This window comes from Rattus norvegicus, chromosome 15 (genome assembly GCF_036323735.1).
Source record: "Rattus norvegicus strain BN/NHsdMcwi chromosome 15, GRCr8, whole genome shotgun sequence".
NCBI lineage: Eukaryota > Metazoa > Chordata > Mammalia > Rodentia > Muridae > Rattus > Rattus norvegicus.
Window position 1 is genome coordinate 61,185,788 of NC_086033.1, and position 27,996 is coordinate 61,213,783.

The 27,996-nt window shown below is 42.3% G+C and overlaps 1 protein-coding gene across 8 annotated transcripts; it reads left to right on the plus strand.

Annotated features, from left to right (window-relative positions):
• The first annotated feature begins 170 nt into the window (after positions 1-170).
• On the plus strand, positions 171-27,996 carry Mtrf1 (mitochondrial translation release factor 1). Of its 8 annotated transcripts, none has more exons than XM_006252367.5 (11): positions 179-500; positions 2,401-2,510; positions 4,069-4,494; positions 5,308-5,399; positions 7,113-7,194; positions 7,369-7,476; positions 11,645-11,817; positions 13,105-13,222; positions 16,639-16,775; positions 21,132-21,230; positions 27,634-27,996. In XM_006252367.5, the coding sequence occupies exons 3-11, from the start codon at positions 4,077-4,079 to the stop codon at positions 27,745-27,747; spliced, it is 1,341 nt and encodes a 446-aa protein (XP_006252429.1). In that variant the 5' UTR covers positions 179-500; positions 2,401-2,510; positions 4,069-4,076; the 3' UTR covers positions 27,748-27,996. The 8 variants fall into 8 exon arrangements, with proteins under 8 accessions (XP_006252430.1, XP_006252429.1, XP_063130713.1 ...); NM_001399523.1 differs by having other exon boundaries at positions 212-462; positions 27,634-27,991; XM_008770927.4 differs by lacking the exon at positions 179-500 and adding an exon at positions 526-1,603.

Genomic DNA, 27,996 nt, shown 5'->3' on the forward strand with positions numbered 1-27,996 from the left:
GATCTCACCTATCACATACTGTAGAATTTGATATATAAGTTAGGAAAAAGTCTCCCTTCTTGGTTTGCAAGTAACTGAAAAAACCCCTAAGATTAGGAAGAAAGATGGAGCAAAGGGGCTGGGGTGGGAGCAAGGAAGCCTGGGAAAGGATAAACTTCAACTCCCAGGATTCCTCTGTTAGGGCACTAGGAGGAGGTGATCTGCTCCCTTTGGACTTCAAGGCTCCCGCGAGTCAGCTCCAAATAAGTTCCGCGCGCCGTCCTTCCAGAGGAGTCTCCTTCTGACTTCATCATTTCATTCTTGTTTACCCTTACGGACACCTAAGGACCATTACTCTGCGAGAAGTGTCAAATTGGAGGAGGAGCCGGGAGCGAACCGTAACCCGGAAGCAGTAGCCTGGAAATGATCATGCTTGCAGTACCTGGCGCTGAAATGTTGCGGGCACAGAAGGCTCAGTTATCAGTAAGAAACGAGAATGTCATTTTTCTTCTTTTAATTAGGTATTCACAATTCTGTCTTGGCCGTAAGCGGGCTTTGTTTTTTTCCCCCCACTGCCCACTTGTGTTACTTCCATATAGAATCCATAACACTGACTTACACAATATGGTTTTTACATTCTGTGCCTGGTGCCCGTTTAGTGTCACTTTTAATACGCCAGAAACTGAGAATTGCTCTTAAAATGTCGAGTAAAACTGGGTTGTGGGGGCGATGTTGAAGCCTTGCTCTTTCTAGGTTTAGGTAACTTTATAAAGTAATTAAGATTTCTGACCTTGACAGTTACTCATTCCACGGCTACTCTCAAAGTGGAAAATTTAGCCAGAGCTATTATTACTAAAATCTGCCATCCTTTTTTATTCTTTCCACTGTCAAATGAATACTCCTGATGTATTCAAGGTTAGATACAAAGATGCACAGAAACTTCTGGACTATTAAATGTGTAGCTGCTGGGCATTCCCAAATTCTTTCACAGTCCAATTTCAGCTGTGATTTGTTACAAGGAATTTATTAATAGAACCCAGTATATGCTGAATCTTCTGAATATTTATTTATTTATCTATTTATTTATTTTGGAGCTGGGGACCGAACCCAGGGCCTTGCGCTTGCTAGGCAAGTGCTCTACCACTGAGCTAAATCCCCAACCCCTGAATATTTAATTTTTAAGATGACAATGCTAAGTTAGATTTAGCAAAACCAAGGGGGCTTATATATGAATGTGTTGCCAAGCACAGCAATAACAGTTGTAGTAAGGCTGCTTCTGGTAATTTGTTGTGCAAAGGAGTAAACCATAGGCCTTGAGCTGGTTGGGCAATTGAACTACATCCCCAGGCCATTCTGCTAAATTTTGACCCCTTTTTCCATGTTTAATATCAGGAGGCAAAACATTTTCCCTCTCTTGCCCAATAAAGTCACACTACTGCTAGCCCTTATCTGAGGGGAGGACAGATAATTATTGTACACAGCCAATTTCACCTAATCTGTCATTTTTAAAAAATATTTTTGCATGTGTGTGTGTAACTAATGGCATGTATGTATGTAAATCACATGCATGCTTGGTGCCCAGGAAGCAAGAAGAGGGTGTCAGATCAGTCTCCTGGAACTGGAGGTAGGGACAATTTGTGAACCACTGTGCTGGCCTTGGTCCTCTGCAAGACAGGTAGTACTCTCAACTGTCAAAATCTCTCCGGCTTGGTAATATTATGTAACTGTTAACTATGAAAATAATGTGTACTGTTTAAAAGACATGAACAGTAGGAAAACTTAGAAGTTTTCTGTAATTCCACAACTACATGAAGAATGACTTACTTAGTTACACCATTTTGATGGGTTTCTTTTGTCTTTTTAAAATATATGTAATGGTTTGAATGAGAATGAACCCTCATAGGCTCATATATTTGAATGTTTAGTTCCCTGTTAGTGGAACTGTTTGGGAAGGATTAGGAGGTGTGGCCTTGTTGGAGGACATGTGCCACTAGAATGGCTTTGAGGTTTCAAGAGGACATGCCAAGCCCAGTCTCTGCCTGCAATTTATAGATCAGAAGTGAGCTCTCAGCTACTGTTCCAGCACCATGCCTGCCTTTATCATATTCACCGTCATGATGTCCATGGACTAACCTAAAACTGTGAACAAGCCCTCAATTAAGTGCTTCTTTTTAAAAGTTGCCTTGGTCATGGTGTCTCTGTCTCCTCATAGCAATAGAACAGTGACTAAGACAGTATTCTTTATCTGCTTTTACCCAGATAGGATAGAATTTTTTTTAAAAAACAGCAATTATATTGTTTTGTAACCTGTTTTTTTTTTTTTTTTGAGATATTAAAATATCATTGTCCTGTTTTTTATCCCACCAGATCCTCCTGGCATGTTAACTTGGTCTTTTAATATTTGAGAATCTCTTCCTTTAGGTTCTCAGCTAAGAGAGAAGCATCCTCAAGAGGTGGTCACAGGGTTGAGAATGAAAAGCACTGATCTTGGAATAGACAAGCTGTTATAATACAAACTCTGCCTCTATCCAGTGAGTGAATACTTGTGATTAAGTTACCCAACTTTCTTTGGCTTCCGAATGGCCTGAAATTAAACAATTAAAGTGTTTGCTTAGCATGTGTAAGGCCCAAGACAATCCCTAATCTCTCTCTCTCTCTCTCTCTCTCTCTCTCTCTCTCTCTCTCTCTCTCTCACACACACACACACACACACACACACACACTAGACACCCTGTTTCTCTCACACACTCAATAATAATATTAATAATAATGATGATAATAATTTTTAAAAATAAAAATTGCTCATGTAAGTTTATCCAGACATATTGACATACATTTGAGATTCGGCATTTGGAAGGCCAAAGCAGGAAGCCGCCAGTTTGAAGCCAGCCTGAGCTACGTATGAAGCCCTCTTGTCAGTTTAGATTAGATGGTAGATGAGATGTTAATATTTGCCTTGGACTTCATACATACATGACCATGAATCACCTAAGATGTGTCATTATTTTATAGCTGCTTTTCTTTTCTTTGTCTTTCGGGACAGGTTTCTCTGTGTAAGCCCTGGCTATCCAGGACTCGCTTTGTAGACCAGGCTGGCCTAGAACTCACAGATACCTACCTGCCTCTGCCTCAGTGCTGGGATTAAAGGCCTGTTTTACGGCATGTAAGTGTATATGTATACACTCATTTACAGTTAGAATTGCCTTAACCCATTCTAGTGCAGTATTTGTTAGTTGAACTCCTACACACTTGTCATAGTTAGTTGTAGATATAAGGTTACTCTTTTTGCTTTTCTTTGACAAAATTATTATGTGCATGTGGGGATGTGCAGGTCAACAGCTTTCAAAGATCAATTTTCTTTATATCAGCCACATGGTGGTGGCGCACGCCTTTAATCCCAGCATGTGTAAGGCAGAGGCAGGAGGATCTCTTTGAGTTTGAGGACAGCCTGGTCTACAGAGGGAATTCCAGGACAGCCAGAGTTACACAGTAAAACCATGTCTTAAAAATAAATAAATAAATAAAGAAAGAAAGAAAGAAAGAAAGAAAGAAAGAGAGAAAGAAAGAGAGAAGGAAGGAAGGCAGGCAGGCAGACAGATAGACAGACAGATAGACAACGACAACAGACAGCAACAATCCCAGGGACTGATCTCGGATGTCATCAGAATTACCTGTAGGTACTTTTATTCTCTGGGCTATTTCAGCAGCCCCTCACTTGTTTTAATAAACTACTGTTTAGAGGTTTTGAGGATTTTCTTTGTGGGTTCAGCCTGGTGGCACTTCCCTTTAGTTCCACCATTTGGGAAGCAGAGGCAGGCGATCTCTGAGTTCATGACCATCTTGGTCTACAGAGCGAGTTCTAGGATAACTAGAGATAAATAGTGACACTCTGCCTCAAAATTAAATAAATAAATAATAAAAATATATAAAACCATATATATACTCGTATATGTATGTCTGTGTGTGTCTGTATGTATCTCTGAGTTATTGACCAAATTGGAGCTAAATGGGGCTATGAGCTAAAGGTTTCTCTGAAACTCCATATATCTTGAGAATCGCTTTTCTCAACTGGTGTACCTTACATTACAGCTGCTGAGATGAGTTTTCACCTGTGTGTTTGGCTTTTTCGGAATCTGTCGTCTCTCAGTGCGTGCTCCCAGAGACATGTCTTCCTCTATGGTCAGCAATTTAGACAAATAAACCTTGATCCAAGGCTGTGGAATTTTAGACAAAATAAGACTCATGTTCTCTATCGGCTCTTAAATAAAAGTTGGTCCAGGGGCTACTGTCAAGGCACAAGGAAGCTTTGGAAACATAAAGCCCTACAGAAGTATATGGAAGGCCTGAATGACGAGTACCAAAGCCTTGACCAGTGCTTGCAGGACATCTCTGAGGACGAAGGAGACCGAAGGGCCTCACACAGAAGGCACGCTGAGTTGGCGCCACTCGTGGCTGTTTATCAAGAAATTCAGGAGGCTGAACAAGCCATTGAAGAATTAGAGTCAATGTGTAAAAGTGAGTGAAAGATATGTATGCGTACACAAGTGCAGCATTGGTTGAAATTTGAACTGTGTCTTTTTAAAAGCCTGCAGATAAGCTCAGTTCTGGTAAGAAGAGGACCATACACTACTCCCTTGGTGTTTGGCAAGTTTCAGTTACAAAGGGTCTGCTTTTCATGGTGTTTACCTAGAGGTTTAGAGTCTAGGAGACTTGATAATCTCATAGGTTTTGATTTACTGAGCACTGTTCTACATACAGGAACACAGAATGGTGGTTCCTCTTCCATTGAAGGAGTCATGTGACAGAGTATATGTGTCCTGTGCACGTTACAACCTGGAGACCTCTACATGATCTCAGTCAGACACCACACCAGATCCTAGGCCCTTAAGCTATAGAACCCGTCTTCATGGTAGAGACCACATCAATGTAGTCACACCTTAAGCTTTATTGGGCACATGGGATAATTGGGATAATTGCTACCAGGAAACTTTTTTCCAAGACAGTACTGTACTTAATTATGGCTAAAACAAACTGGCCTAGTGTTGGACTCCAGAAGTTGGAGCCAGCATGGCTAAGTCATACTAAACAGGGTGTTCTTACCTCTCACCACTCATTTTTTTTCCAGCCACAGCATTCCGGGGTTCCCCCCACAGACAGGGTCTTAGGAGACTGAGACTCAGGGGCAAGGAGGTCAAGGCCAGCCTGGCCTACACAGTGGGACTCTGTCTCAAAACAAACGAAAAACATTGACATCGATGAGGTAGTTATTTAATGCTTTTTCTGTAAGAATTTTCAAGAATTTACTATTATCCCTATTGCTGATTCTAGGTCTAAATAAACAAGATGAAAAGCAGCTGCAAGAACTTGTGTCAGAAGAAAGGCAAATCATTGATCAGAAGATCCACAGACTGTATAGTGAGGTACGGTCCAGGCAGGAGACTAATCTCCAAAGTGCTAACATGAAGGACTAGAACCTTCCTAGAGGGTTGGGGATTTAGCTCAGTGGTAGAGCGCTTGCCTAGGAAGCGCAAGGCCCTGGGTTCGGTCCCCAGCTCCAAAAAAAAAAAAAAAAAAAAAAAAAAGAACCTTCCTAGAATATGGTTTGGTGTTCAAGGTAACTGCCCCAACAGTTCTTTATCACAACGAGTAATTAACTGTACTTAGTACAGTTTGCTAAAGGATAATTGGGAGAGAAATTGAGATGTCAACAAATGGGACTCCAGAGGGAGGGAAACCATAGCTGAATCCATTGGCTTGGTAAACAAGCAGACATAATCCTTTAGTAAGGAAAGTTAGGGAACAGTGAGATGGCTCAGCCGATAGAGGTGATGCTATATATATCTGTCCTACAACCTGACAGGAGAGAACTAGCTCCCTTCAATTGTCCTCTGACCTCCCCGTGTGTGTGTGTGTGTGTGTGTGTGTGTGTGTGTGTAAGCAAAACAAATGAGTTAAACTTTAAAAAGAAATATAGTCACCATGAGGACAAGTCAGGTGGGGTTAAGAGTAAGAAGGGATTCATAGGTTCATGGTGATTTGTTAGATTGAAAACTTGCATGCTGAAATGATGAAGTGAATCCTAAGGGGAGAGGCAGCTGGTTACTGCAGGTCTTTAATTAGAACTAACCAGTCTTTGGCATTCTGGGGACTCTCAGGGTTCATGATAGGATGTCAGCTTTAGCTGACAATCTAGATATGGGAGGGCAAATTCTTCAATAATGTTCTCTTTTAGTTCAGTAGGTGGTTTGTTTTTAAAGATAACGAAGACCATAGCACTGTGTACCATGTTTCTTTCTGCTGTAATCATTATTGTCCCTTCAGCTTTCTTGCTGTGGGATTTAGAGAGGGGCTTTTGAGGACTTAGAAGGATGAGTAGAGATGTCACCTACTGCCCCAAAGGCAAAAGCTATCTGACACCTAGTGTGGCTTTCCCTCCCACAGACGAGCGTTTCAGAGAAGTGGCGGTAGGGAGGACGGTCGGAACATGTATGTGTTTTGATTTGAAAAACCTTTTAGTAATCAGAAGGCTGTTTTCCTATTCTTCCTAAGAGGAAATTTTTATTGGGAACCTAGGAACCTCCCACCCTTTTTTTTTCTGTCACGTGAGAGAAGCTTTTTGAATCTTACCTTGAGTCCCCTTCATATAGTCTTTAGACTGAGTGACCCCACCAGGAATGCAAGGTATGGTGTAGTGCTGACCATCGTTTATGGCAGGGGAGTCTATAATTATATGTCAAAAGTCATTTGGAGCAAATGAAGATTTTTCAAAGACTCGCTTCATTCATCAGATGAAAGATGCCACTGTGTAGAGCTAATAAGAGGCAAAATCTGAACAAAGTTGAATGGAACTCTGGACTTTGATCATAATTAACTTCATTTTAGAAAATTAAGTTAATGTGATAACATTGCAGAAAACGCTCAGATAAGTAACTTCATTGTCATATGAACTGACCATCTAATTAGATTACTTAGGATATGGTTTTAAGGCTTACCTCCTTGGGATACTACATGGTTTTGTTAATTACTGACTTAAAAAAAAAAAAACTGTTTTGAAGGCTTTGACTTAATTTCAAGTAATAATAGACCGAAAGGAAAATAAACACATCAGCAATTGCATTTTCCTTCTTTTCCAGCTTTTGGAGCATTTAGTGCCTAAGGAGAAGTGTGACCGGAGCAACGTTATTCTAGAAGTGACATCCGGAAGAACTACTGGAGGTCAGGAAGTCAGTGTGTTGTAAACGAGTTTTGAAAACTGAGTTTTGTGTTGGTCTGGCAGCGCTGTCCCTAAGAGGCTACAGCATATGCTTGGTTTAGGAGACACTCCTGCCTGAGTGCTCCTGCACTCTTTAATACTTGTGCTTACTGAGTGGTTTGTGTACTCTCTTACAGGTGATATCTGCCAACAATTTACCCGGGAAATATTTGATATGTACCAGAATTACTCATACTATAAACACTGGAGATTTGAGCTGCTAAATTACACACCAGCAGATTACGGTAAGCATATGGAGGCAGAGACAGACACATCTCCGTGAGTTTGAGGCTAGCCTGGTCTATGTATTCAATTCTAGACTGGGCAGAGCTAGAAAGTGAGATCTTGTCTTAATAAATAAAAGATAAATAATAAATAAATTAAAACTCAAAAAGTATAAGAAAACAAAAACAAAACTTTGTAACAGAGGCTGAAGAGATGGGTCACTGGTTAAGGGATAGTCTCTTCTAGAGAATCAGGTTCAACTCTCAGCACCTGATAGAAATTCACCATAATGAGGGCACCAGGCATGCATATGATAATCAGACAGACAGACAAATCACCTGTACACATGTGCTTTTTAAACTTTAAAAATAAAAGTACTAATACAATGCAATCAGAAGATGACCCATAGGTCCTGTCTGGGTTACACAGTACTACACCAAGATAGACAGACGGGTAATTAAAGATAAACTAGAAAATCCAAGAAGGGTAGAAGGATTAATTAAGGTAAACAGCAGAGGGAACTCAGTATGCTGCTCTGGTAACCTGGTTGGTACAGACTGGCAAGTCCAGCAATATACCTTCACTCCCTTTCTCTAGGGGATATCAGCCCTTCACCGTCTTTTAAAATTCAGGCAGCAGGGAGCTTTGTTAGCGTCCGTCCAGATGCTGGCACATTGGTCCAGGGGCTAGTGGGTGATATCAGTCTCACAGCTAAATGTCAACATTGTATTTAGTGCTCTAAACAGGCTCCTGTTTTCCCCTGCAAAAGTCTCTTGATAAATAGATGAACTGAAAAATGTGTCATATTCCTTTATATGCACTGGTCAGATAATCTGCACACATAGCTCCTCTTTTATCTGTGCAGGACCACAGTCATGGATGATGCTGTGGGTGGGGGTGGGAGACAAAGCATGGGCAAGGATATAAGCTAGCTGTTATGTAAACTAGCGGACTGCACATAGCTAGGGAGAGAGGAATTGAATGAAACCCACTGGCTCTATTAATTTACACAGGAAAGATGTAGGATTCTCCAGTTTATATAAATTCAAATGTTTGTATTCAGCATGAAGTAAAGAGCATGGCCGGGAGAGAATAATTTTGTGTCTCTCTGTGTCTGTCTGTCTGTCTGTCTGTCTCTGTGTGTCTTTCTGTCCTTCCTTCTTTCTTTCATCTTTTTTAAGTTCTCACTACATAACCCTGGCTATCCTAGAAATCACTTTGTAAACCAGACTGGCCTGAAATTCATAAGATTGAACTGTCTGTCCCTCTGGAGTGCTGGGATTAAAGGTGTGTGCCACCACTCCTGGCGAGGAGAATCATGTTAGAGTGTTAGGTAGGAAATTTAAATGTCGTGGCTTCACTCTGTCTTAGTTCCTGGCTTAATGAATGGAATGCAACCATCACATTTTTTATATCTGTCTCCTAATGCATATCTGTCACCTGGTAAAGGCACTGGCTGCACAGGCCTGGAGACCTGAGGTAGTTAGAGAGAACCTATTCCAGGAAGGGTTCCTCTGATCTCCACATCAGTCTCTTTGCATGATCACTCTATACTATACACACTATTAATTAATGAAAAATAATTGATTATTTTCAGATGGTTAAAGGAACCTACCCAATTCATTGTGTTTTTTCAAAGCGCTATTATATTGGTAAGACTAGTAAAGGACCCAATCAAGCATTTAGCCTTTCCCATGTAACTGTGCCATTGGCTAATCAAGCTGTAGTCAGGGAAAGATGGGTGTATCCTTTTAAATTGTTTTTTTGTTATTGTTGTTGTTGTTTTATTTTTTGAAATAAGGTCTTACTGTGTAGCTTTCACTGGCCTGGAACTCCCTATATAGACTAGGCTGACCTTTGACTCATAGAAATCCACCTGCCTCTGCCTCCCAAGTGTTGGGGTTAAAGGCATATACCACCATACCTGGCAGATATATCTTTATAAATGATCTATTTTATTTGATGAGTAAAAAGGGAATCAATAAGGCTGTTTTATAACCCTTAGTAATGCATTAGACTTGATAAGAAGCTGCCGAGACCGTATGTTTGCCAAGGGGTGCATGAGTGCTGCAGTGTACGTGTGGGGGTCACAGGACAACTTGCAAGAGTCAGTTCTCTCCTTGTACCATGTGGGTCCCAGGGACTGAATGCAGGCTTGGCAGTGAGCCTTTACCCACTGGGTCATCTCATCGACCCTTTCGTAGATTAAAGGAGAGCTAGCAGGCACCACATGTCCCTATAATCTTGCCAAGGGCTCAGGCTGATGTAGGTCCAGTCTCCGGACCCCATCTCAGCAGCAGAACAGGGTTAGCTTGCAGCAAGAATATGTAGTCGGGCTGGAGGGATGGCTCAGCAGTTAAGAGCACTGGCTGCTCTTCCAGAAGACCTGGATTCAATTCCTAGCACCCACATGGCAGCTCACAGATGTCTGTAACTGGATCTATTCCAGGGGATATGACACACAAACGTTCATGCAGACTGCTGGACTTCTGTAGGTCAACCACCTCAATACATAGGAATTTGAGAGGTGAAGGAAGAGACTTAAGGGACTTATCTCCTGGGGCTGGGGGTGATGGGCATTGAACCTAAGACCTTTTTCATTGATGAGCATGAACTTTGCTACTGAGCTATTAATTGGTTTTAAACAGAAAAGACTTCTCGGGGGATTTTCAGGTAAGTACACTTACAACGAAGACAGTAGTAAAGGTCACCATGTGCCGGCTCACTGTGATGATGAGTGTCCACTTGACACATCCTAGAATCGTCTAGTAAGAAAGTCTCAAGGAGCGACAGTCTAGACTAGACCGGCCTCTAGGCGTGTGTGCAGGTGATTATCTCGAGTGCCTTAGCTGATGTAGGAAGACCCGGCCTGAGGTGGGGAGCACCGTCACCTGGTTTTAGGCCTTGGACTGTAGACTGGAGAAAGCCAGCCGAGCAGTGGGCATGCATGTGTTTATTTTCCTCTCTGCTGACTGTGTATATAATCAGCTACTTCAGGTTCCTACTAAATTTCCCTGCGGTGATGGACTGTAGAGTGGAATTGTGAGCTAGAGTATACCCTTCCCCCCAAGTTGTTTTTCTTTCAGAGTGTTTTATCACATCAACAGACGTAGTGGAATTGAAAAGGACCTGGGGGAGGAGAGCGGGAGCAGGCGGTTACTGAATTACATATTTGAGTCTTGTGCTTTTCTATCCTGAATATTCATGGAGTTGTTTGCCTCTTTTACATTCAGTTTTTCATTTATTTTGGGTGGAAGGGCACATTGTGGGGTTCATGTAGAGGTCAGAGGACAACTTCAGAACATAGAACTTGGGTCATCAGGCTAGGCAGAAGTGCCTTTTTCTGCTGAGACATCTCATTGGCTATTTTATAACTTCTTATATCATAAAAATGTTTTTAAAAAGCTATTAGATAAAAAGCTAAAGCCTAACCACTAAGATTTTTTTGTGTGTATGTAACAATCTTTCCACATCCCAGATAAGGGTTAACTTTTAATTCTTGAAACTCAGAAGGGCTCAAAGATATTCAATGGTGGGAAATTGTGTTATTGAGCCTTTTCTGATGTATGGTGCTTATTTGCCTAAAAATTTACAGGTAATCCAATGCAGAAAATGTCCCAGTATTACTTTTTTCTTAAATGATATTTTTCTTAATATTACCAAGTAAAAGTTCTTTATAGAACAATTGGAATCCAAAAAGTACAAGCCAGATGTTAAGTGCAGCTGCATCTTGATTCCCAGCATTTGAGAGGTTGAAACAGAATTGTGAGTTCAAGGCCAGCCTGAATTACATAGCAAGACCCTATCTATAAATAAATAAATAAATAAATAAATAAATAAATAAATAGTACAAGAATTAAAACATAACTACACTGTTACTCACCTCCCCAGAGATGACCATAATAATATTCTTGACTTGTTTTATTTTATATATTTTTATATTCTATATAGGGATAATCTAGTTTATTTCTCTTGGGTTTCCATCTCATGTGCTGTATTCAGACAGGCCTTAGTTTAAGGATAGCTATAATCTTAATCTTTTTCAAAGTAGGATGCACTAGTATTGGGGTTGGGGATTTAGCTCAGTGGTAGAGCACTTGCCTAGCAAGCGCAAGGCCCTGGGTTCGGTCCTCAGCTCTGAAAAAAAAAAAAAAGAAAGCACTAGTATTTCTGAATCTTCCTCCCCAGGTGGACTGCATCATGCAGCTGCCCGCATTTCTGGTGACAGTGTCTATAAGCATTTGAAGTATGAAGGTGGAATTCATCGAGTTCAGCGAATCCCAGAGGTGGGCCTGTCATCTCGGATGCAGCGTATTCACACGGGGACGATGTCAGTTATTGTCCTTCCACAGCCAGATGAGGTAACTTCCCCAGGAAGTTCCCCAGGACATGTTTGTTTATTTTTATGTTCTGTCTGCACGTACATCTGCACGCCAGAAGAGGGCATCAGATCCCTTTATAGATGGTCGTGAACCATCATGCGGTTGCTGGGAATTGAACTTAGGATCTTTGAAGAGCAACCACTGCCCTTAACTTCTGAGCCATCTCTCCAGCCCCAGATCCCCTTTTCAAATAAAATTCAAGGAGTTAAAATGTGACCCACCAATAAACACACACGCGGTGGGGAGGGGAAAAGAGGGACCACTTAGCCTTAGGAGTAGTGGTTAAGGATTTACTCTGTAGTTTAGAATTCACCCATTTATATACATATACATAGCTCATATAGACTATAGTCTTAAATCTCAAAAACAACCCTCCTGTTAGATTCAATATTTTTGCCTTATAAGAGAGGAAACAAGTCTCAGAAGTGGTTAGCCTGAGGCTGCTCCACTGAGGTTAAAGCCCTCATAACCCCAAGTCAAAGCTCCTTTGTCCTCTGCTACTCTGCCCGGCGCACTCTACCCATCCTGTGGTTGTCTGTGTGGGAGCTGAAACAAGAAGATAGAATGTCACCCTGTCTGACCGTGGCCACAAACACCAGAAGGTGGAGCGGCTCAAGTGACTCACTGTGCACGTAGCATGGGACGCAGAGAGATCTTGGTGGGTTTCTAACAGGATCTGGTGACAATGAGATCAGTAATGTACATTATAGACATCTTTATGGTCTAGAGAACTGTTAGATAATCAGCAGTGAAACTCTTCAAAGATCCCACAATTCAGTGATCTCATACCATTCCAAGTCAGCGTTTAGAACCTGCACCCAGAAAGCAGGGTAAAATTCAGAGGTATAATGCGCGGTGCGTGCCCAGCTTGCGTGCCACCCGAAGTTCAGGCCTCGGCGCCCCCCAAATTAAAATAGGATCTCGTTAAAATTGGTCGTTTATTTCACTGTGTGGTGGTAGCACATGTCCTTAATTCCAACAGTCAGGAGGCAGAGCCAGGTGGATCTTTGGGTTCTTGAGTTTGAGGCCAGCCTGATTTATAGAGTGAGGTCCAAGACAGCCAGAGTTACACATAGAAACCCTGACTCAGCTGAGGGGGGGGGGTGTGGGTGTTTGGTATTATTTTTTTTTTAAATTCATGGTTTACATAAATAGTTTAGTTTATCTGAAAACTCTCAGAATAAAGTGTTTGTGGGATTGTGAATTTTCTTATGATATATATATATATATGTATATATGTATATATATTTTTTTTTCTCCCCCCAGGTAGATGTGAAAGTAGATCCCAGGGATCTGCGCGTAGACACATTTCGAGCCAGAGGAGCCGGTGGGCAGCATGTCAACACAACAGACAGTGCTGTGAGGCTCGTCCATATCCCCACAGGTGAGCAAGACTTTTCCTTTTGTCTTAGTTACTTTCTATCGCTGGGCTAGGACACTGTGACCAAGGCAACTTACAGAAGAAATTGTTTGATCTGGGGCTCGTGGTCCAGAGGGTCCGAGTCTGTGACCATTGTGGCAGGGAACATGGCAGCCGCAGGCACAGTGCTGTAGCAGTAGCTGAGAGCTTGTGCACAAGCCAGAGAGAGCTAAGGGAATGGTGTGGGCTTTGAAATCTTCAAGCCCACCCCCAAGTGACAAACCTCCCCAATTAGGCCACACCTCCTAATCCTTTCCAAACAGTTCTACCAACTTAGGACCAAGCATTCAAATATCTGAGCTAATGGGGGCTACTCTCATTCAAACCTCCACAGCTTTCATTTTTTCTTCCCTCTATATACTAACTAGCTAGTACTCAGAGGAAGGTCCTCTGGTAGTTTACAGCTCCTTGCACAAATGTAATTGCATTGCATTACAGATTGCAATGGCATTTGTGGGTCTGATGGGCCAGTGGTGTGTAGTTTCTCCTTCTGTTTGGAAGCAGTTCCTCTTTTGAAGGATGTGGGTGGTAAGCATAGCTGTGCAGGAAAGGCCTGGATAGAGGATGATAGTGGCTCCACGAGTTGTGCTTCGGTCCAGTTACAAGAGGACAGAGATACAGTGCAGACACACCATCGCTCTGGATCCTTTTTATCTTGAAGATGAACTTCCAGTGCTGTGAGGCTCTGCTGCACTAGCGGTGTCCCTGATACCAGGACACTTGGTCACCTTGACAAAGTACAAGATTTTATTTTTAATTCATCAAGGTGATTTTAAATACATTGTTTCACAACAGTGATAAACTCTGGGGAATTTATCATTGCACAGTGTTTTCACTGGATGAAAATTATAAATGGCTGAACACTAAGGCACGCCCCAGTAGGCATGAGAGGTTATAGGACAGCTATCGTACATGCAGACCGTCAACTTATTATGTGGTGCATTAGCATCACTTTTCAGAGTAAAACAATTTTTCCTTTTACTTTCATTTCTTTTTAAATTGTGTGTCTGTACTAGTGTTGGCATGTGTGCAAGTCTCGGCATACATGAAAGCTGGAAGGAGATTGATCCCAAAGAGCTGGACCTTATAGGTGTTTGCGAAGACACCTGACTTGTTATGTGGCTACTAGGATTCAAACTCTGAGCCTCGTGATTGATCTCAAGCACTGTCAGATGTAAAGCCAGGGCTAGAGAAATAGCTCCAGTTAAGATCACATACTGGAGTGTAGTTCTTAGCACCTACAGCAGGTGTCTCCCATTGCCTCTAACTCAAAGGCCTCTGACCACATGAGCAGTGCACTTGTCTTTTTTGTTGGTGGTCCAGAATTGGGTGATGGAAGTCATACTTGTTGGGGTTCAGGAATCAACACTCAAACCAAATACTGACCTCAGCTAAGCAAGAATAATTTATTGACTGCACACCGTAATACTGGATGTCCAGGACAGCAAAAAGGACTCGAGAGGCTAATTGCAGCCCCACTCTGCTCTCAGGATAGACTTTTTATAAGAAAAAAAAAATTAGGTTCAAAGGTTTAAAGGGCAAGGAGGGGAGCAGTTGACTCACTAGGCAAAATATTACCAGGTAACCTTTAAGCTGATTGGTCGTGAGTAAGGAAAGGGTTGGTGGATGGGTGATGAATAGGGGATTTCAGAACACTGAGATAACAGAGCATGAGTATTATAACCATAACTCTTTGGCTTATTAGTAGCATTCTTCAGTATCAGCCACAAAAACCATAGAACTCATACGTAGGTGCAGGAAGGGCTGCCCAGTGGTCAGCTCTGACTCAATCTGTTTTAGGTATAACAGTTCATATTGGCTGTTGTGGGTTTGGTCTAATGGTACCCGTATTATGTTAATCTGGGTCCCTAAAATTGTTGGTTTTGATTGGTAAATAAAGGTGCAGGTGGCCAATAGCAGGGAGACAGAGGCAAGACTTTTAGGATTCCCAGGCTAGAGACCAAGAAAAGAAGAGAGAGATCCGCCATGCTAGGACAAGCAGAGGAGAGACATCACACCTGAGAGACAGAGAGCATAGCCACCATGTAGGAGCCGGAGGATTGTGCCCTAAGAGGGCCCCTGACTGGGTGTGGGGCAGCCACGATGGAATATAGGTTTTAGTAGGTAATAATTTGGGAATATTGGAGGGGGGTGGATTAGCCATGTGGAGGTTAAGAAGTGACCCAGCCACATCATATATTATGATATGTTTAAGGCATATCATAATATAAAGGTTGTGCGTGTGCGTCTTTCATTCCAGAATCAGAACATTGTGGCGGGTACCAGGAGCTCTGCCACCGCTGGGGTCAAATGAGTAGCTTAATTGGGTATAGCTACGATTGACCTTTGATTTGTTGGGTCCTATGTAAAGCTTTGTGAGATTTCTTAAGATTAGCAAACCTCATACAGAACATTCAGAACAAATAGAACAAAACAGGGGATGTGGTCAGCATGTCCTTGAGCCAAGTCACTTCTCTGTGTTAGTGACTGGCAGGCATGTTACAGCAGCAATATGAAATAGTTGGCGGGCATGGAACAAAATGGTTACAGCTAAGGATGGAAGCCAGGCTTTGCTCTGTCACTGAGCTACATCCCTGGACTTACATAAAGGTGTGTTATCATCAGCCCTCCCTTTGTGTATTTGCGACTGAAAGAGGAAAGGTGAAGTGCTCCCTGTGTAGGACAAAGGTTGGGTCAGCACTCCATAGAGGATGGTAGCAGATTGCTCTTGGAAAAATACCCGGATGAGCCAAAAAAACCCAAAAAAACCCGGATGAGCCAAAAAAACCCGAAAAACAAAAAACAGAGAAGAAATGCTCAGAGAACAAAAATAAATATAACTAATTGCTGCCTCACCCTTCTCACCTGAAGTAGCTAAGAGTTGCACCTTACAGCACACTCCTATAAGCCTAGCTCTTGAGGGGCGGGGCCCGGGGCGTGGCGGGGCGTGGCGTGGCGTGGCGGGGGCGGGCCGTTCTCTGTGGTTAACAGGCCAGCCTGGTAATAGTGAGCCCTAGGCTAGATAAGGCTACGTAGTGAGTACCTTGAAAAAAATGAAAAGAAAATGGTGACTATCTTGTCATCAGAATCTAAGTAGGCACCTAGAGCTATTACCAACAGTTTCTAAATTGGGCTAACTCAAAACTGTTGCTTGTCTTTTGTCAAATTCCCTGACTAATCTTTCACCTTAAGATGTCCCTCAGCCAGGTGTGGTGTCCCATGCCTTTAGTTCCAGAACTCCTGAGGCAGAGGCAGAATGAGTTTAAGGCCAACCAGGGCTACCCAGTGAGACCTAGTCACACACAAACAGTGAAGAAATGTTCCTCACTTCTTCTTTCCATAGAAATGATAGGTGACAGTTCCTTCTGATTGTTTTTCAGGACTGGTGGTAGAATGCCAACAAGAACGATCACAGTTGAAAAATAAAGAAATAGCTTTGCGTGTGTTGAGAGCTAGACTCTACCAACAGATTATCGAGAAAGACAAGTGTCAGCAGCAGAATGCTAGGAAACTGCAGGTAAGACAAGTGGAGCCATGGCCGTGCTGTAGCAGAGTCAAGTGATGTGCAAATGCAGTGCATGTCCTTACGTGAACAGAAGCGTCATGTCACGGACATGCGCTTTTCTGTAAGCGAGGCACCCGTAGCCAGTTTCCAAAGGAGTAAATAAATAAACAGAAGCATTTCCTACTTGTTTCCCTGCAGTGTTTATGGTTTAACGACTATCTTAAACTGAAATTGGTTGTTTTGTTTTGTTTTTGCTTTTTTTTTTCTTGACAGATTTTCTCTGTGGAACCATGGCTGTCCTGAACTAGACTCAGCTGGCCTCAAACTCTGCCTCCCAAATGCTGGGATTAAAGGTGTGAGCCACTATGCCTGGCAGGAAATTTGGTTTAAGACAAAATAATTCTCTTGAAATTTGAAGATTTTCGGATACTTAAAGGCCTGTGGTCTTTATTGTAACTCAATATGAATCAAATTTAAATAACATTCCTGAATTCAAGGAAGGGAGATTGCTGCTGGAGTCTGGGGATAAGGAATAAAAGGGAGATTACCTTTTCATTCATGCCCTTTGGTATCTCCTGAATTTTGCTTGATATATATTTATAGTTGTTGGGGTCCAGGAGTCACCTCACAAACCATAGGAACACTGATCTCAATCAGACAGGGATACTTTATTGAACACATACCTGAAGACTGATTGATCACAGACATAGCTCATACTTCAGGAGCTGAACATTTCTCAGGGCCAGCTTATAAAGGCAAAAGCCAAAAAAACCCACCATGAGCTCATACGCAGGTATGGGGTGGGGGAGGAGGGTAATGGTGGTGCTATAGGGTGGTCTATCTTTTTTCCGTGTTTCTTTAGTAATTTAGACATAACGGTTCAACTGACCCCTATCTTGCTTGACCCTAAGTGAAGGCTGCAGCTGAGGAGTTTTCTAAAGAGAGCAGCTTTCAAAGTATAGCAAACCTCCGAGCATAGCAGCAGATTTGTGGTCAATTTGACCTTGCTCGGAACCAAATTATTTTCTGTGTCTGCTTTCTTTTTGTATCAACAATATGGGATAGCTGGCAGACCTGAAGCAAAACGACTATAGTTATTTCTAAGAAGTAATGCTAGAGAACCAGGTCAGAGATGTAGACTTCAACAAAGTATTAAATATAGTGAAAGCTGAGTGTGGTAGTTATATCTTTAATCCCAGCACACGGGAGACCAAGGCAGGCAGGTCAATATGAGTTCTAGGTCAGTCTTGTCTACTTAGTGCTAGAGATACTATTTCAAAAAACTATGTTATATATAAAATATATTAGTTAGACTGTGGTGACACATGCCTTTAATCCGGGCACTCCAGAGGCAGAGGCAGGGGGATCTTTGAGTTTGAGAATAGCCTGATCAACAAAGTGAGTTCCAGCAACACTATTACACAGAGAAAACGTGTCTTGAAAAACAACAAAAATTTTTTTAAACATTAATCCTTCTGTTCTAGTTTTTTGCCCTCACTGCAATAGAAGTGAAGGGATAGATTAGGTCTTATTTGAGTGGCCAGAAAGACCTCTGACTACCTTGTTTGCCTGTGAGCTGTGTAGTAGCAATTTCTACTGTTTTGGAAACCTTTTCATCAGTCAATCATACAGTGGTCTTTATACAGTGCCTGTTGTTCAACCCTAGTTCCCTCATCACCCAGAAAGTTTTGCAGACTGGATTCTGATCCAATTGGTCTAGGGTCCTAGGATTGGGGTCCTAATATGGTGCTTCCCAAACCCAGCTGGGCAGAAGGAATAGCTTAGAGACTGTTTCAAAACACACAGTCCCTTGTTCATTATGTCTAGCTTAGAAATCTATAACTTTTCAAAATTCTCCTGATCAGATGTTTGGTTTCATCATGTGTGTTTGCCTCAGACATAAAGAAAATGAGTCAGTATTTGGGAGGCTAAGGCCAGTTGCAGATCAACCCGTGTTATACAGTGAGGATATGAAGAAAGAACAAGAGAGCTTGGGACCGTGGAAGGTGGAGAGAGAAGGAAAGATGCAAAAACGTGTTTCTTTAGTCTTAAAAATGAAGCAGTTGAAAGAGTGCTGTGTATGGGATTATTGTTAAGGGCAGGAGCGGACTCAGCATGTCAGTAACCATGGCATGGGTAAGGGCAGACTGAGCATGTCAGTAACCACGGCATGGGTAAGGGCAGACTGAGCATGTCAGTAACCATGGCGTGGGTAAGGGCAGACTGAGCATGTCAGTAACCACGGCATGGGTAAGGGCAGACTGAGCATGTCAGTAAGCATGGCACGGCTAAGGGCAGACTGAGCATGTCAGTAACCATGGCATGGGCAGAAGTGGACTGAGCATGTCAGTAACCATCACATGGGCAGGAACGGACTGAGCGTGTCAGTAACCACCGCATGTGATGATCATAACGGAGATTCCAAGTTGTAAGTTTAAAGGAGTCAGAGAACATATTTCAGTTACTGGGTCGGGGTGGTAAAGACATGTCAGGGAAGGGCATCCCTTCTAATGAGCTAGATAACATTTGAAACTGGCATGATATAACAAGCGACATTGTAAAGGTTCATGTGATTCTCAGAAATAATGTTGGGAAGGCTGCTCATGTTAAGAAGGACCTGAAATGCTGACTTTAAGTATGTGCTCTGAGCACAAGACAAGAAGGACCCACAGCAGAAAGCTTCTCAGAAAAATGCCTTAGGGAGATGAAGCAAGGCCACTTACAGAAGGGAAAACATACAGTGTTAATCTGTAGTTTTGTAGACATGGATGTGAAGGTGACAATGAAAATGCAAAGTTAGGACACACTGAGAAACCAGCTAGAAATGGGCAACCGGATGACGGACTGAATGTCGTGCTCCCCCAGGCCCCTGCATTGAGTCTAGCACCGTAAGCTCCCTGACCTGTTTGTTGAATTGCAGAATGTCAGGGTTTCCTCTCTGGAAAAGAAAGGAACATCCCAGGCCTGGGCCTCACATCTGTAGTGCCTGTAGTTAGGAGGCTGAGACAGGAGAGTTGCTGTGAATGAGGCTACCCTAAGCTATACAATGACACAGTATGTTTTTAAAAATGAAAAACTCTAAAAAGGAGGGACAGGAAAAAATTTTAAATATTAAAAGGAACTTGAAACATCAAAGAGGCATTTGTTCTTATTTCATAGTTAAACTCTCCACAGGAGTTTGGCTGTTTGTCTGGTGGGCTGGGAATGGAACCTTTGCTGGGTTAGCATACATTCTCCCACTAAGATCCTTCCCCAACCCCAGACCTGTAGTCTTAAGATTTCCTCCTACATGGGAGTGGAGAGATGGCTCAGCAGTTAGGAGCACTGACTACTTTTTCAGAGGTCCTGAGTTTGATTCCCAGCAACCATATGGTGGCTCACAACTATCTGTAATGGGATCAGATGCCCTTTTTCTGGTGTGCATGAAGACAGCTACAGTGTACTCACATACATACATAAATTTTTTAAAAATCTTAAAAAAAAATTTACCTCCTACCTGTTCTTGTCTTGGTCTGTGGATATAAGGGTTTGTTTTCCTTCCCCCCCTCCCCCTTCCCTCCCTCCCCCCTCCCTCCCCCTTCCTTCTTTCTTTCTTTCTTTCTTTCTTTCTTTCTTCCTTCCTTCCTTCCTTCCTTTCTTTCTTTCTATTGGATATTTTATGTATTTACATTTCAAATGTTATCCCTTTTCCCCCCTCCCCCCTGCATCTATGAAGATGTTCCCACTCCCACCTCAACACCCTGGCATCCCCCTACACTGGGGAATCAAGCCTTCACAGGACCAAGGGCTTCTTCTCCTATTGATGCCCGACAATGCCATCCTCTGCTACATATGCACCTGGAACCATGGATCCCTCCATAAATACTCTTTAGTTGGTGGTTTAGTCCCTGGGAGCTCTGGCTGGGTCTCATTGGTTGATATTGTTGTTCTTCTTCCTATGGGGTTGCAAACCCCCTCAGCTCCCTCAGTCCTTTCTCTAACTCCTCCATTGGGGTTCCCATGCTCAGTCCAATGGTTATCTGCAAGCATCCTCATCTGTATCAGCAGGGCTCTGGCAGAGCCTCTCAGGAGACACCCATATCAGGTTCCTGTCAGCAAGAACTTCTTGGCATCTGCAATAGTGACTGAGTTTGGTGGCTGTATGTGGGATGGATCCCGAGGTGGAGCAGTCTTTAGATGGCCTTTCCTTCAGTCCCTGCTCCACTCTTTGTCCCTGTATTTCCTCCCATGAGTATTTTGTTCCCCCTTCTAAGAAGGACTGAAGCATCCACATTTTGGTCTTCTTATAAGGATTTATTAAGGTCTTATAAATGTTATAATTTTTAATTTTAAAATTAAAAATATGAATTTCTTTTTGTTATGGGACAGGTGGGAACAAGAGCCCAGTCGGAGAGAATTCGGACATATAATTTCACCCAGGATAGAGTCACTGACCACAGGATAGCGTATGAAGTCCGTGACATTAAGGTAATATTACTGACTAGGCCTTATGTACCTTGGCTTCATTGGAAATATAGTCAGGGACTGGAGAGGTGGCTCATTGACTAAGAGCACATTCCCAGGATCCATAAGATGGAAGGCAAGAAATCAGTGTGAGTTGTCCTCTGATCACACGAGTGCCCAGACACACAAACACACAAAACACATAAGTCAGGGAGAAGCTGCTTTAGCCCTAAATGTTGCTGCAGGTTGCTTCATGAATGGCTCCCTCCAAACACCTTCTCCCCACCTTTATTCCTTTCTTGCAGGAATGGCTAGACCCTTCACCTGATTAGGTGAAGCCCACTAGGATGGCATTATCTTTTAGTAAGTCAAAGTCACCTTATTGGTTAATTAATCCCAGAAGTAGCATTCCTTTATTGTCAGAGCTCCGTCTATGAGCTAGAGAATTATACATGGTTACTACACCCAGGGCATCATAGAATTAGATCTACTACAATGTGTGAGAGTGTGTGCTAGTTGGTTTGTTTGTTTGCTTGCTTTTTTTATTTTTTTTGAGACCAGCTCTCACTATGTAGCCCAGGCTAGCCTCATAGATCTACCTGTCACTGCCTCCAAGTGCTGGGAGTGAAGGCATGACTCGTCACACCCAACTAATGTATATTCTTTTTCTGTAAGCCGTATAGCCAAGCTGTTGGAGAAAATACCCTGCAACGTTGCTTGAACAGCATTAGCTAAAATCCTTCTAGCAAGGACTACAAACATTAACACATTAGCAAAGAAACCCAGTGGAATAACTAAAGCCTCATAATTTTGATTCTGTCCATTTTGTACCCAAAACTAGTCTTGGTTTTACAAGAAAGATGTCCAATTTCTTAATATGTTTATAAAGTTCTGTGTATCTTACGACTCTTCCTCTGGTGTCTATGGAGCACAACGATCTTGCATATGACCTTGAAATGAGAAAAAATTTTTTTACTGTTGTTCTTTTGTTTGTTTGCAATCAGGTCTTACTCTTGTAGCCCAGGCTGGCCTGGAACTCAGAGTAACACTTTTCTTGTTTTAGTGTTCGGATTCCTTGGGTTACAAGGGAGAGCCACCAACCTGGTAGATGGAGCAAACGTTTTTTAACTTCTCTTTCCTTAGATAAACCACAATCGTAAGCAAACATATTTGTCAACATTGTTTTGATTGCATCACATTTTTCAGTTGTTCTTCAGCACTTCCGGAGGCTGTGGGAGGAGAATCACTACGTATTTGAGGGCAGCCTGATAGCAAGGCCTGCCTCAAAACCACAAAGTAAAAATCACACCACGCCAGGTCAGAGGGAAAGATAACAAAGACGCTGACTGAGTGAACAACTTAGAAATGAGACAGAAAGAAGAAACTGGAGAAGGAGTAGGGGCCTCAGCAGGAGACTAGCGTCCAGCGGACAGAGTAGGGGGTAGGCTGCTAGGGGCTCTTCTGCCCGGCTCTCCACCCTTTCAGTAACTCCAGCTTCCTCTGACTCCATCCACATAATTCCTGATGGAGCAGCTGCACCTGGGCATATCATGATTTGTTTGCCTCAGGCAGGTGAGCAAGCCACAGCCCCCAAGGAGTACCTCCCAAGATTTCTAAACTAGAGATAGTGAGAGTTGCGCCCACTTCTTGGTGGCTAACCCTGAGTTACAAACTGCTGAGAAGAGGTCAGAAGGCACATTTCCCAGCTCAGAGAGTCAAAGGGGAGGTCAGGAGCACAAGAGTGCATAGTCATGATGTGAATAGTCACGACGTGAATGTCCTTAACTCGTTCTCTCCGGAGGCACACGCAGCCTCAGTCCCAGGGGAGCAGCAACAGGCCCCAGTGCTCCAGCACTTCCGTTTCCGTCCCGTAAGGTCTCAGGAAGCTGGCTCTTTTGCCCTTCTTTGAGACAGTATCTCTAGTCCAGTCTGGCAACTGGAACATTACCCTGGCCCGAGCTCTCACTCTACTTCATTTCTCTGTCTCTCTTCACATTCAGTCATTTAAAATGCCCTCTCCTCAGGAAATACCTGTTTCTTTTAAAGGCTCAGTTGAAATGTCTCCTTCCCAACTTCAGTCTTTTCTAGCTCCCACCTTCCTGTTAACAGGTTCTTTCGGCCCTTGCCTTCCCCTTAGTTTTTTAACTTTCTGCATTAGTCTATGATATTTAATTACTTGTCTCACTCTGACACTAGCTTGTTAGCTTTTGAGGCTTAAGCACTGGAATCTTTATATAAACTCTTTAATCTCTATATAACACAACACCCTGGGTGATCCAAGCGAACTCCCAAGGTACTATGATTAGTGTCGAGTGGAATACCTTTAATGCCAGTTCCCCAAGTGAAGTCCACTTGGCAGTGCCATGATAGTTGCAGCTCCAAGTGTGTTGGCTTTTGTAAGCAGGTGCATAGCATGTATTAGTTGTGTGAACCTTTTAAGGTTTTTAAGTGTGAGTCTCTTGTTTGTGTGTCTGCATGAAAGAACATCAGCTCCCATTACAGATGGTGGTGAGCCACCATGTGGTGCTGGGAATTGAACAGGACCTCTGGAAGAACAGCCAGGGCTCCTAACCGCTGAGCCACCCCTCCAGTCAAATATTAATTCCTAGACTGAGTCAGTGCTTTTCCTTCTTATTTTGGGATTCAATTGATGTTTTACACTATGCTGGTACCTCCAGCACACAAATATATTAAGACACCCCCATTCCTTTAATTAAAGAGAAAGATGTGGATACTCTCCTAACTTTCAATTTTAAGAATCCTCAAGAGAGACTAAACACAGGCACACAACAGCTTTCAGTGTTCAGGGTTCCACATGCCGACTTCAACATATGTCCACTAAGCCAATTTTGAGTATTTCTAAAATAGGAGAACCTGTGTATTCACTAATCCCAAGTCTAGTATACAAACTTCTACAGAGAAAAGCTACTTGAGGAGATGGTTTTAGTCATTCTGCAGAGGTGACTGAGAGGGAAATGATGGGGAAGTCTAAAGGAAACAGCCTTCCCCAGTGCCATTATTTGGAGAATTGTTTTGTCTCAGCTTTCTTTGAATTTGTTCATATATATGTATATATATTATACATATTGCTGTAAAATTATAAAAAAAATGCTGTCTTTTGCCCCTCACTAGGTCTGGCACCACAGTGCCTCAAGATATCTGGTAGATATCTTCATCTCAGTCAGCAAAGCGTCTCACTCGATTTGCTCTATCCCATATCACACTGCTGATGGCCTTTCTCTGAGCCTGGCAGCAATCTCTCTACCCATTTAGTTCCCAAGGCAGGCTTCACCGTACCAGACACACACATCCCAACTTCATGGTGGCCCAGTGTCTCTAACCGCCATACACTTTCTTAAACTTAAATGGCTACATGAAAGAACACACAAACACAATAACCTTTGATTCAACTGATAAGATATAATTGCCCACCTAAATATACAAATCCATGTACACATCCATCCCTTAAGAACATTCATAACAACCTGTAAAGGTACAGTGTGGAATCTTAACATCCGCCTCCATGTTCTCTCGGCAGCTTCTCTCTCCCATCTGCTTCCATTCCAGTCTCCTCCCCTTCCCTCAAACTTTTCTCTTGCCTATCCTTCCTTCTTGTCCAATGACAGGCCTCATTCTATCTTATACTGCCTTCACCTGTATGACAGCCTACACACACACACACACACACACACACACACATTTATACATATATACATATATGTATACACACATACATATATACATATATGTATACACACATTTATACATATATACATTTATGTACACACACACACACACACACACACACACACACGCTGTTTGCAGAGAGTACTACACAGCCTAGATCTGGGCTAAGCACTTGTGAATATTTTGCTATATTTACCTTCTACTTATTCCTCCATTCCTTCTCTATATCCATCTCTTTGGCTGTTGAACCATTTAAAAGCAAGTTGTTAGGGAAGCGAAGACAGAAGGATCAGAAGTTCAAGGACACCCTTTGAGTGCTAGGGCAGCTTGTGCTACAGAGATGCTAGAAAGAAACAAACAGACAGAAGGAAAAGTAAGAAAGGAAAGATAAAGGAAGTTTAAATGTAAGAGGCTTGATCCCTTTACTGTTACAGAATAGTTTGCAGTTACACAGGACTTCTACATTGTATCTGTTGGGGAATGTGGACCCGCAGGGATCAGACTCCAGGACTTCTACATTGTATCTGTCAGGGAGGGCGCTCCTCCAGGGACCAGACTCCAATGTCTTCCTTTAGGCTCCATTCACCTTGCTTTTAGAGACAAGGTCTCTTCTGGCCCAGAACTCACACATTGTGATAGACTGGTTAGCCGGTGACCACAGGGATCTGCCTGTTTCTGCCTCCTCAGTGTAGGTTACATTGCACATGTCACCACACTGAGATGTTACAGGTTCTGGAGGTCAAGCTCGGTCCTCATGCTCACAAGGAAAGTGTTTTACCAGCTGAGCTATTGCAACAATCCAAGATTTCTACATTTTCCGGTTTTTTTGTTTGTTTGTTTTTGTTTTTTGGTTTTTTTTTTTTTTGCTTATTGTATGTGCACGTGTGTGAGCATATTTGTGTGGCTGTTACATGTATGTGCACATGAATAGAAGCCAGAGGTCAGCATCAGGTGTCTACCTCTGTTTCACCTTTTGATACTAGATCTTTTCTGTGACCTTGGAACTCACCAATTGACTAGACTGCCTAGCCAAAGTGAACTTTGGAAATTTGCCTATGTCTAACAACATACCCTGCTCTATGGTTATACACAGATGTGTGTGTGTGTGTGTGTGTGTGTGTGTGTTTCTCTTTTACACGGGACCTAAGATCTGTACTTAGGTCTTCATGCATACATGGCCATGTCACAGTCTTTGACTTTCCAATTAAAATTTTTAGATTTTCTTATGTATATGAATGTTCTGTATGTATTATGTATGTATGTATGTATGTATGTATGTATGTATGTATATATGTATGTATGTATGTATGTATGCATACCGTGTGCATGCCTGGTTCCCAGAGAGGTGGAGGGCATTGGAATTGGAGTTGCAGATGGTTACGAGTCACCTTGTAGGTGTTGGGACTCAAACCCAGGTTTCCCTGTGTATGGGGAACTTGCTTTGTAGATCAAACTGGTCTTCTGGTCTTAAACTCAGAGATCCACCTACCTCTGCCTCCTGTGTACTGGAGTGGACTATTTTTTTCTTTAGCAGACAAACACACTCTTTATTAACTGATAGAAGCCACAGGTAACATTTTCTGTCAAAGATAGTGTGCTAACAGAGACTACTGTAAAAAAAAAAAAACCCTCAGCCATGGGTCTTTGAAGACAGGCAGTTGGTCAGTTTCAAAAACTCATTCAGATGTCTCTGTCTTATCTCCAGAGTCATTGGAAAAATCAAAGTCACAGATTTCATTGTATTGATTTCAAATCAATGATTTGTAATTCAATCAATTTGAGTTCAAAGTAAAATGATAACTTAAGCAATTAAAGTAGTAATTTGTTTTTTTAGATTCATGTTTTAAGAAAAACATAGACTGAAACCCGAGACTCTCCATAGATTAGCAGTTGTGTTAATAATATCACAGAATATTAGTAAACCTTTGTTGTTAGTGATAACTATGAAGAAACAGACAATTGTTTGCTCTCTCTTTTTATTATCAGGGGGTGTTAGTCTGCTTTCCCTCAGGGTAACAGATACCTGAGAAAAGCAACCTGAAAAGGGAAGAGATTGCCTTATCTCTCCGTCTCAAGGCTTCAGACTGCGAATCTCACTTCCAGTCCCCTGAAGACATACCATGACCAAAGCAACTTGTAAAAGAAAGGCATCTAGCTGGGGGCTTCTACCGTTTCTGAGGATAAATCCATGACCACAGTAGGGGGAAGCATGGCAGCAGGCATGCATGGTGCTGGAGCAGTAGCTAAGAGCTATGCCTTATGTGCAAGATGAGGCAGAGAGCGAGAGAGTGTGTGAAACTGGGTCTGGCTTAGGCTTTAGACATCTTGGACATTTTTAGAGCCCATCTCTAGAGACATACTTCCTCCACTAAGGCCATACTTCCTAATATTAAACAATCTACCAACTGGGAACGAGCATTTAAACTTAGGAGTCTGTGGGGCTATTCTCCCACACCATGACTACCTGGCCCCTGTTTTGGGCCTATGACAGCACAGAACATCATGTGGGGAACGAGTGGCAGAGGAAGCCATTTACCTCATATCCTGGAGGTAAAATGGAGAGGAATCCATTAGTATCCTTCAGTTCCATTCAGGGCACACCTTCCATTAGGCATGCCTCTTTTAGGTTTCTACCACTTTATAAAAGATGAGGGTCTATCGTTTACCACATGGGTTTTTGGAACACACCTGAGATCCAAACTGTATAGTCAGGTTTCATAAATAACTCCTCTGTTATCAGGAATTTTTACGTGGTGAGAAGTGCCTGGATCAGCTAATTGAGAGACTGCTTCAATCAGCAGATGAAGAGGCCATTGCTGAATTTTTGGATGAAAGCCTTCAATCAGTGAAATAAATGTGGTTTATTATTGTTATATAAATGAAGTGGACTTTAATCAGGAAACAGACAGGTGTGGAAACTTAATAAATATTCATAAAGTTTGGATGCGCCCACAGAGTTTTTATAGAAATCATTTTAATGAAAGAAACTCACATTTCTTGACATAGAGGTTTATTTTAGGTTTCAGTAAGTAATCCAACTCTCCAAGTAGAAAATAAGCTTGTAACATCAAAAAGAAAAATAAAATATGAAAAATTGATGGTA

What these genes read in the sequence shown, in the direction of transcription:
- Mtrf1 (XM_006252368.5), top strand. Translation starts at nt 4,077, where the DNA reads ATGAGTTTTCACCTGTGTGTTTGGCTTTTTCGGAATCTGTCGTCTCTC. An exon ending in ATCCGGAAGAACTACTGGAG is followed by an intron (nt 7,195 to 7,368) that starts GTCAGGAAGTCA and finishes ACTCTCTTACAG; the next exon opens with GTGATATCTGCCAACAATTT. An exon ending in AGAATGCTAGGAAACTGCAG is followed by an intron (nt 16,776 to 21,131) that starts GTAAGACAAGTG and finishes GTTATGGGACAG; the next exon opens with GTGGGAACAAGAGCCCAGTC.